Genomic DNA, 11533 nt, shown 5'->3' with positions numbered 1-11533 from the left:
AACACGCAAGCTTTTTATATTAAAGGGTAAAATAAAGTAACAGTGAACATCCCACTGTTGTATTAAAGCTTCCTGCATGAGTAAAGAAGGCAAGGAGCATTATTATAATTTTTTGTTAATCATTAAAATTAATTCAGCTTGGCGTACCAGAGGGTAAATGTACTTACTGATAAAACACATTAGACTGTGTTTAACCGCAGTCTCGCGTTGAACCCGACAAGCAAACTTTAAGTTTAACACGTTTATTATACAAATACAATTAATAGCCACTACACTAAAACATAATTATGAAGTGTAGTTGAAAAATAACAATAGCGAACAGAACAACCAAAATCTCTCAAGTCTTCAATATGAAGTTGAAAAACAATAAATTGACAATGAAATATTGATAAAGGAGTGTTATGTAACTAACTGCAATACGGAATGCAGCGATCTATAAAACATTCGTGCACTGCATTGGATTGTAAAGTGGAAAATATAAGTGCACGTTACATGACATTTCCAAGCTTTAATGCACAGCTTAGAAATAAAATAATAATAAAATATTGTATCTCCATTTTCTGTTAAAACGACCATGAATACAAAACGGAACAAACGGTGCATTTCTTTTAACACGGCAAAATGTTGCAAGTATGAAATTTGACCGGTGACGTCATAAGTTTAGAAGAAGCAAAATAATATATTGATAATAAATGTAGCACTTAAAATATTTCCGGCCTCACGTATAAATGTTTTAAGGAGTAATTCGTTAAGCAATTCTGATTCTCGTTATTTCAAATTTGGAATATATGAAGAACGTTTATTAGTATTTTTATTTTCGAAAGATGTTGCGAATTAAAATGAAAGTTCAAGAAAGTCAGATGTTTTGTGAAAATCTCTGTAACATTTTACTTATCTTGGGTCACAATTTCATTTGTGGAGACGTTTTATGTGGATGTAGGTCTTTGTTTATCCCCCTCACCTTTGGGTAAAAAGTAAACGTATTTGACTTCGCGCAAAATTGTATAAATATCACGCATTTATAATTTAGACCTTGTGTTTTTGTTTTTCAATGAAAGGTTAAGTGAGACAATAATTACAGACTCATGTGACATATTACAAATGCTGTCTTTATAAACTTACATCATTTATATGTAATGGTTTCATTATTACATTAATTAGAAACAGAGGTGAGCAGTTACTATACCTTGTAGCATATTAACACGAAAATTCTGATTCTGATTATATTCTAAAAAATAAATGTATAATTTGGCTTTAGATTTCAGCTAAATATATATCAGGCATATGATGATTGAGAATATATTGAAAAAATATTTCTTACCTGTATATATACTCTAAAAATATGTAAGATGTAATTTGGTACGGCATTATAAATAATAATTAAAGTTGCTATTTAATTTTGAATAATAATCCGAATAAAATATCGTTTTATGAATACAATTTAATGTCGCTCCTAATTATATTTAAATAATTTAACTGCTAGAGGCGCCTGTTTTATAAAATAATGTACATTTAAGGACCACTTACAAAAATGAAAGCTTAATAAAAAGGTAGATTCCCTCTGATATATTATTCATTGTTTTATAAGCAAACAATTAAATAGTTTCAAAGTCATTATTTGTTCGCCTAATGTAATACAAAATGGTATTAGTATTCAGAACACATCTGTTGGAACCATCCAAAAGAGACAAGAACATCCATCTCAAACCGGAACCAGAGCCTTCTCATCGCAAATACAACCGACCCGAGGAAAATTAAAGCCAGCTATTTGTTAAATATCATAGAATTAATCCCTCAAGCCGGCAAAAATGATGGCACAAGTCAAACGTACCTTCCCAAACAAAGAAACAAGAAGGTGTATCTATAATCGATGTTCACTTAAACGACAGATGCTACAAACGGGTACCATCAATCTATCTCCCCGCCCACCTTCCGAATCATGCCCCCCAGAGGGCCGAATTGTTATTCGCGTTCCATTACCTCAATTTTTTAGAGTCGAGGTGTCTGAAAAGAAACCCTTTCGCTCATTGTGTCTCATTTCTGAATAGGTGAAGGGCCATCGTAAAATTAAATTTCGTAGATTATTCATTTTACCTTTCTCTTTATACACCCGTATCTTTTCACCGCCTAGTTATATTCGACCTATTAATCTGAGCTGTGAAATCTCGTTGTGTAATTTCTCGGTTAAGAGCGAGAAAGTTTTTTTGTTTGTTAAATAAAATAATAAATTCAGAAGGAAAGCACGCACGGGCGCGCGGCTAGCACGCGACAAGAATCGCTCGAGAATCGATTAAAGTCAGCACATGTACGGGAGTCGAGCAAACAGCGAGCGCCGATGGCCCGATCACGGGCGGCGCTCAGTCACGTCCCACCGAGCTATAATTCAATAAGACGCGATCTAAACTCCGAGTGGAATCGTTCAATTCACTTTTGCAATATGTCATAAGTGCTATTAGATTATTATTTTTAACAAACCATTTATGCTACTTAAGACTTAATTGATTAAAACGTTACATTATTATTTTTAAGATTGTTTTAAGTCAAAATTTAATTTCTGCAATACTCTGTTACGTCTAATCGCAAATATTATAAGCTAATCTTTAAGCGTAAGCTGCTAAAGATACTGAATGTAAACTACGTTAACGAACAGAGTTTAAACGTGAACTAACTTGAGAGCCGCTTTAATGGAAGATAAATAACAAAACAAGACTAGTGTTCGAATTTTACACTTAGAAACAATAATTTGACAAGCTATAACAAAAAAAATGATATTTATTATGAGTTTAGATGTAAATTTCTGGTACTTATTTCCAAGTTACATACAAATATATTAGGCACATACAAATAATGATTTCAATAATGGTAAACAGTTAATTTTATTTCTCTTTCGGTTTGTGTAAACTATATTATTTTTATTATAACCTATGTTATTCAAATACAATGTATTACTTGTTTCCGCGTATATATAGAAGAATTCGAAACTGACATCAATCAATTTTGTAACATAAATTTAAAAAGTTGAAAATTTAAATATTTCTCAAGTTACTCCGTATTGTTTAAGGTTCATTACAGTTGTTTTCATCTTTCAGGAAGACGGATTCTTCGCATTTTGAAAAGTCACGAACTAAAAACAATAAGTTTCGCTCTGCTATCTACAACTTGTATACAACACGCACTATGTCTTGTCTTAGTTTAAACGGAATCCTCCAATTTGTCTTAAAAAACCATTATTTATATCCTTCTTTCTGAGTTCGAATAGAATTATTTTACAGAAACGAATATAATTTTATACAGTATATATGTAGTCAGTATCGCCAATAATAACTCTCAAATTGAACCATATTATTTTTTAAATAAAGAAAATATTATGTGAGTAAATCGCATTCACCGCCACTTATGCGAAAGTATCCATAGGTCGGAGTGAAATTTCCAACTTGAAATTGCTTAATCAAATTATAGAGGCCTTCCTCCCGTCGTTGCAGTAATTAAAATTGATGAAATAAAGTTGCACTTAGGACGAATACAGAATCGTTAGACTTCACATTAAAAACACTAATTTGATTTATTTCAATTAAAAAGAAATATAAGGAAATACACTATTGTATTATATTTTTGTTTAGATGATTGATATGAACAAAATAAAAAAAATACTTTCTTCCGTACAGAAGATTGTAAATAACCCATTTTGCTATTATAAAGTGATTTGGCGGATTTACACAGCACGTAGCGCAAATTAAGTACATGAAAATTGTTAGTGTCCGCCCAGAATTGAATCTGTGGTTTTACGTGAAGAGGAGCATGTGCAATCCACTGGGTTAATACGGTTCAAGTGTATGATTAAACGAAAAACCATTCATAAAATTGTGTAATAAAATAGAATGGGTGTAAAGTGGAAATCATTTAGTACGGACGGAGTTTCGAGTCGCATTTGATGTTAATTGTAGAAGAGTTGAGTAACTTTTGTTTGTTTCCTGAAACGCTCTGGTATTTTTTATCCAATGCTATGAACTCTCGCAATTAGGAACGATACGTGAGATACTCTTTAATTTTTATCTATTTTATTCTTATGTACTGCAGATATATTCTAATATATTGCAGATATTCGATTTAATTTTACGAAGTTTATTCCTGCTTTTATAGTATCTAGATCGAAGTAAATAATTAATTTAAATAGTAATAGTGGTATTACTTTTGCTCGGTAAGTTTATGTTTACTTGGTATAGAAACATTATTTAGGTTACATTGACGTGGTCGGCTTCTTACCAAGATGAGCTACCAATATAAGCAGGCTGTCTACTCAGATGGGCTAAATACCCTAGCAAACTTGTTCCCAAGCCAAGGTCAATTCTATAAATTATTTTTGTATTAAATTAATATTTTATAGAACTATAATTCTACCATTAAGCAAGTTTCATACATGTATCTATAATTCGTTCTTAAAAACACCGATTCCTACAGTTTAAATTCTTATTCCAACAGAAACAATTGAGATTTGTAAATAGAGAAAACAGCTGGTTGGATTTTTTTCTCAATCCAAGAACGGAATGAGGATTCTAATTTAGTGAAAGCGAAATAAAAACGTAAAAAAAAAACAAAACTAATTCATTTATTTTTGAACTCGAGAATTGCATTAAAGTGCTGAAACACCTGGAAGAGAGAAATGTTGGATAAGTTAAAAACCATGTAGCGTTCACAACCCATGTGAACGTCACCCTGCGAAAAATGGGGAGCCTCTGGGAAAATAAGGAAAACCGTCCGCTTTTGTGTTACTCGAATACATTCGCTCCGTGTTCAGGGAGCTAGCTGTCTCTATCGTACCTCCCAATTTTAAAACCCTGTTCCTACCACACGTTCAAACGCCTCTAGGCTTGAGTATTCGCGCTACATTGCACTTCAATGTGTTAAATAAAACTCAACGAGTGCGTTTTAAGCGCAATGTCAATCTTTCGTGCTCGGTCATGCGGACGTAATACCGGTAGGGGTTTAAAGATAAACGTGTGATTTGTCTGTAAAACCTGTGTCAGTAAACAGAACATTGTCGAATAGATTTTTCTTAACGCAGTTATTTTTTATTAAAACCTTTTTTTGTAGTTTATTTTTTTTTAATAAACTGTGTGATAGATAAATTGTTTATTTATATCAAAAAACTCACCCATATTTTTTTATTAGTTCAGATAAATAAAATTACAAATAATGATAACAAAAATATACTATGATATAAATAAATTTGTTTTATAACGTATATATCCGTTTTACAACGTTAAGGCAATATTCACGTAAGATGTTTTATTAGATGTTTGGCACGCCAGATTGTTGGCTGTCGTATTACCTAATTTTCTATATCCGAACGAATCTAATCGCTTTCGCGGAGCGTCACGACACGTCGAGACGATGCCATTCCGAAGGCGAACCATAAAATTAGGTTACCACGCTCTGGCTGAGTCCGTTCTAAAATTCCGAAATCTCGATCCAATTTCGAGGATCATTCTCGAGAAATCGACGTACATCGCATTTCTCTATTTGAGCTACTTCTAAATCATGAATTTTATACGGAAGATCAGTCTGCATTTCAAATTAAAGTTTTATAATAGTGACAATTAAATTAACACAAAAGTAAACTAACAAATATGGTTATTTTATATAGCTAAGAATACAGATATTATTTCGAAGAATAGTTGTTATTATAACTTGAATATTTATGGACTGTCTTGATATGATTATTTAACCTCAACACTACGTTTACGCAGAACGTTTTATTTCTTTAGAAAATGTCAAAGTTAAAAAAAAAATACACTGAAAAATTTGATTCGAAATTAACACTTATATAAAGTACTATTATCACAACACAAATATATACTAACTAGATACACTTTAAAACAGTACCAACATGGATTTTGAAATTCATTATACAGCAGTATCGGTAACTCTACTTCCTCCGGCTTAATTTGTTACCCGGAGAGGCTTGTATAGGTATTGCAGATTGCTTTTAAAACCACATCAGAGAAAAGTTGTCACAATGGACCTTAATTACATACACGGCCGGGCCTTTTTCGACGCAGCCTTGACAAAGACCATCAAAAAGTTTGAACCGCTAACAGGAAATGTGCCTAACCAAAACCGAAGTTTGCTGTACACCGGCTCTTATTTTCGGGCAATATTTAAAACGGTAATTACAAAACTTCGAAAATGTAACTCGGTTTACATAAAGGTTTTCGGCTGTATTTAAATGAAATCGACCATTCACTGAGTGCCCCGAAAACTCAAACTCAAATTGAGTTCTCGGTGTCATGTAACTTGCTTTACTGTTTTGAATTCTTTGGAAAATTGGAAGGTTCGCTATGAAATGGCTAAATGGTTCGATAGGATTGTTCCAACGACTTAATAAAACCATTATATTTTTTTATATTCAAGCTACTAGTTATAAATTTGAAGAAAAGTTTTGTTTAAAGTTAATAATTAATCAATTTAGTATTTAACAAGCTGCTAATTAGAAAATAAATTGTATTTAATACTGGGCTAAAAAATATTCCAAGAAAGGTCTGTCTTTGCATGAATTAAATTGATGTTTTGCGTCCAATGATTCGTAAATCAGTATAGCAACAGACCCTTAATTGATCTTTCCGGAGATTAGTAAGAACGAGCAGACAGACAAATAGATAAAAATTGAAAAAAAAATATTACAAATGTTGTTTACACATACATATGCCTTTAGTAAAAGCTATTATTTTAATACTTTAAACATTTGAATTTATTTCTCAAGGCGGTGGTAGCTTATATTTAATACTGTTACATGAAGAGTTAAAAGTGCGTTTATGAATTTAATTGAATAAATAATAATTTGATTATAAGCTTAATCAATAGGCATACACAGAAGCCATGCGATTGCAGTTAGATAAAAAAATAAAATGATAATTATGTTGTAAATATATTTCATTATCTATATTTCTAAGTTTTTTTTATTTGAAACTGTCGCTACGGAGATTATCAGCTATATAAATTAATAAATATTCTCTTTATATTAAGCTTAGAGATCCTATAACAACCGAATTAACCTTAAATTAAAATCATATATTAAAACACATAACAATAAATTAAAAAAAATACTTTATGAACTATATGTATTATATAACACCCTTACGATATGATGAAATTTAACAAAGCTACTGTTGCCGTTTCAATAAAATTCAATAACGATAAATTAATAATTAATAATATAATATAAAATATCTTTTATTTTTTCACAAAAACAAAAAAGAAGAACTCCAATTAACATACTTTAATAATGAATATTCTATTATATTTAAGATTCTTCTTTGTTCCTATGGAGGCCTTTTTCTTACGCAGCCTTTGGACCGGCTTTTAGTTAATTAACTTTTTTCATCTTGTAACACACCTTTAATTTTTTCCATCCTGTCTAAATGATAACATAAAAATGGGTACAGACCTTTTTAAATACCTTCTAAAACGTATACTATTTAAAGTACCTTTCGAATAAAATATTAAAAAATAACCCAGCACGCTCACTCTTTTTTAATTAGTAATAATAGATGGATTATTTTTAAGTAGCAAGAAACGAAAGAAAAATAAAATAATCATCAGTCTGTATCAATCCATTGCTGGACATAGGCCTCCTTCATTGCACGCCACTTACTACGATTATCTTCTCCTCAAATTCCCTTGGGAATACACGATACAAGCCACATATACTGCAACCATGAAGATTATCAATAAGATGTACCTTAATAATAAATCCTTAAAAATAATAAAGTTCAATAATAATCTTATAAAAGAAAATAGTCTAATGGATAACCTCCCCTTTTTTGAAGTCGTTTAAAAACCAATGAAAAATTATTAAAGTAGATTCTACAATAATTAACAGGAAAACTCGTTATTCTTTTTAAACAGTAAATTACATACATCTCTTTACTAATATTATAAATTCGAAAGTAACCCTGTTACCACTTCTCACTGCCGCTGAACCGGCTTAAATGAAATTTTGGTATAGGGATAATTTGACTCCCGGGGACAGAAACAGGCTAATTTTATTTATACACATAAAATAAAATGCGAGGTCTATGTATAAGTTAAATTTCATAAAGCCACCACTTCAGCTAGTAATATAGATTATAAAAAATACCTATTTTGATATGATCTTATATTGCATTACTCAAGTAATAATCCAGGCAAGCAACCCCTATATATATGAGCTTAATTTGTGTTTATAATTCATCTCGAGCTCGGCGGTGAAGGAAAACCTGCATGTGTCTAATTTCATCGAAATTCTGCTACATGTGCATTCCACCAACCCGCATTGGAACAGCGTGGTGAATATGTTCCAAACCCTCTCCTTAATTGAAGACGAGGCCTTATCTCAGCAGTGGAAAATTTACAGGCTGTTACTTTACTTTACTACTTTACAAGTAAATATATGAAAGATTAAAATCAACCACTAAAGTTTACATTTCTTTATAACCTAATCTAATTAGCAACTAACACATACATTTTAACTAGTAAGAATAATAAAATAAAAGAATATTTTAATTAGCATTGACCTATGCGTGCTTGGTGTATTTTCTGGTTCTTTGTAGGCCTCAACTCGAACAATAGCGACATACAACAATGAGGGTAAATTCAATGCTTTTTCTCTCTAGATCCACAGCAAAGTATACATTTCTAACTAACAGTCGTATTAATTAAACTTATAAACAAATTATTACAAGATTATATTAAAGCGCTCATCTCGTATTTAAAGTTTAAACTAAATATTAAGAGAAAATATTAATATAATATAAGGGTGAGATATCAAAGATTCCACGGTTAGAGTTTTAACTTTCATTAAAACGCTTTACGTTTCTCGCTAAATTAAAATTCTTCATTTTTACGACGTAGTATAAATTTCAGTTTAATTTTACGCTAAATTACAGAACCGAGACATTTTTTTAATTCATAAATTTCAACAAGTATTTTTTTTTTTCTCAATAAAATTTTTTGTAATGTTTTTAAAATGCATTCCTTATGTGATAACACAAATAAGTAATTTGAAATTGACATAGGTCTTATTTTTTGGTAAACAAATAGGGTATAAAATTTTCATTACTGTTATATGTATATCTAATAAAAAGTATAAAATAAATTTAAATATACGACATTCACGTATATGTCTCCGAAGATTCACCATAGTAAGTATATGGTCGTTGTATCTATACAGACACTAAGTAAACCAAACATCGGTAGCGTAGAGGCGCCATCAATGTCACCATTTGCATTTTATTGCTAAAGTTCCTGGCCGCAGAACGCCTATTTTTATGGTAAAGTTATTCAAATGCACGGTAAGGTCATAAATCGAGAAAGGGGTATCCTGGCACGGCAGGCACTGAAAAAGTTAGCTTATACAAAGTCTTGAGTCTTGGTTCTATTAATACTTAGCTTTTAAATTTGCGTTATGATTTCTCGTTTGAAAAACGATATAAGCGTTGACGTAAAATATCCTCTATACGATATTGAGTAAGCATTCAGTAAACTCATTATAGCAGAAACACACCATATATTTTTATCGAATAAATAATTTTATTCAAATTGACTTTTATAAATTCTTTTCATCGCTAGCGATGACTTTGGATGGGAATTTTATCGAGAAGTTACAATCTTTTTGGGTAAAGAATAACACTCGAAAATTACTTTTTAAATGGATACTATTCGGAGTATAATAAAGACTAGCCGTGTAAACTCGATGGAAAATTTTATCGGAAATATTTAACGTAAACAGAGAAAGCGAATACTCCAATAATGATGTAACAGCTGTCTTTTACTCATGAGCAGAAGCCTAAACACTGATTTCCATATTTCTTTACAAGAATGACGATCTTCCTTACAAACTTTCTCCGCTCCCTCTTAAGAGGGTTAAATGAACCCTTTTAAGAGATGCGTTTTGAAAAATGGTTCCTTGCGTCTCAATATAGGACTAAGCTCACATTTTTTTTTTAATTAGAATTCTACTACTACATATGAAATTATTTTTGTTGCTTATATAATTTCGAAAGGCGCTAGGAAAGAGAAAAAAGGAAACAAAATATTTCAAATCTTAAATTTCACTGTTTTCAGATTTTTCTTTTATACAAACAATAAAACAACTCAGCTGCATGGTAGATGCAGCGACTTGTGTAAGGTTTTTGATCTATATGTCACTCAATCAATGATAAAATACTATTTAATAAAAAAGTAATAGATTTTGAAAATAGTTTGTGTAAGATTCTTTTTCAATGCTTGAATTTAGCTAGACGTTGCTGAACAATATTTTTTGTTTTTATATTTAGATTTTCAAGTATCTTTACCTAAGAAGAATTTGTTATAACAAATGAAAAACAAAAATTTCTAAAAAATGTTTTTACTATTTAATAATTCACCAGCTACAGGAATTATTCAGTTTATATGTACATAAGTTTCTACAAAACAGTGATTTTTTTATAAATTTGAAAAAACAATATACCTTGAAACTAATAAATTAGCAAACAAATTTCAAACCTTAGACGCAGGTTCTGAATGCACCATAGCATTGATTTCAGACAGTGGCTTCTTGTCAAGTCCTGAAATTAATCTTTTTAATTTAGCAATAGCTAAGCCGGGGTGCAGTCCTTTCGGACAAGCAAGAGTGCAGTTCAGAATGGTGTGACAACGAAAAGCTTTGAAGTCGTCTCTCAGTTCATGCAATCTTTGTTCCGTGTCTTCGTCGCGAGAATCAATAATCCACCTATAGGCGTGGAGTAACGTAGCAGGGCCCATAAACCTCCGTCCATTCCACCAATAGCTGGGACAGGCGGTAGAACAGCACGAACAAAGAACACACTCATATAGCCCCACCAACTTCGCATTATCGTTAATGCTCTGAGCATATTGATATTTACCAATAGGTCCTTTATTCAATCGTATAAGATAAGGCCGAATGCTGTTGTACGCGTCAAAAAAATGAGTCATATCAACCACCAGATCTCTTATGACGTACATGTGAGGTATTGGAAGTATGGTTATAACTTTATCTGGTGGAATGGGTGTAATGCAAGCGAGACAGTTCGACCCTTGAAGGTTAATAGCACACGAGCCACAAATGCCTTCTCGACAGGATCTTCGAAATACAAGTGTCGGATCCATGTCCTTAATTTTAATAAGAGCGTCTAAGACCATCCGTCCACACTTGCTAACATCCAAGTCGTAATTTACCATTTTAGGCTTCTCTTTGCTGAGAATACCTCCAAACCGATACACTTTAAATATCCTTCGTGGATCAACAGGTTGTTTAGGCTTAGTTGGTGTTACTTTTTTTTCTGCGGAATAAAATTTTGTTAATGATATGCATAATGAATTCCTGTTATCTAATAATTTTCGGAAACTTTTCATTTTTTATTTTAATGATTTGTTATGATTATTCAACGCCTTCGTATTTTTTTAATTATTTATTTTCTCTTTTATAGCGTGTATAATTTTTAATGTATTTAAAACTTGTTAGTACAATCACTAATCAAAAATATTGTTGACACGA

General features: G+C 31.3%; 1 protein-coding gene across 1 annotated transcript; it reads right to left on the bottom strand.

Annotated features, from left to right (window-relative positions):
• Positions 1-10461: 10461 nt before the first annotated feature.
• LOC124542834 (succinate dehydrogenase [ubiquinone] iron-sulfur subunit-like) lies at positions 10462-11495 on the bottom strand. The gene has a single exon (XM_047120717.1). The coding sequence runs from the start codon at positions 11389-11391 to the stop codon at positions 10516-10518; it is 876 nt and encodes a 291-aa protein (XP_046976673.1). The 5' UTR covers positions 11392-11495; the 3' UTR covers positions 10462-10515.
• Positions 11496-11533: the final 38 nt, after the last annotated feature.

Source organism: Vanessa cardui, chromosome Z (assembly GCF_905220365.1).
Source record: "Vanessa cardui chromosome Z, ilVanCard2.1, whole genome shotgun sequence".
Taxonomy (NCBI): domain Eukaryota; kingdom Metazoa; phylum Arthropoda; class Insecta; order Lepidoptera; family Nymphalidae; genus Vanessa; species Vanessa cardui.
This window is presented reverse-complemented; position numbering and strand designations above follow the sequence as displayed.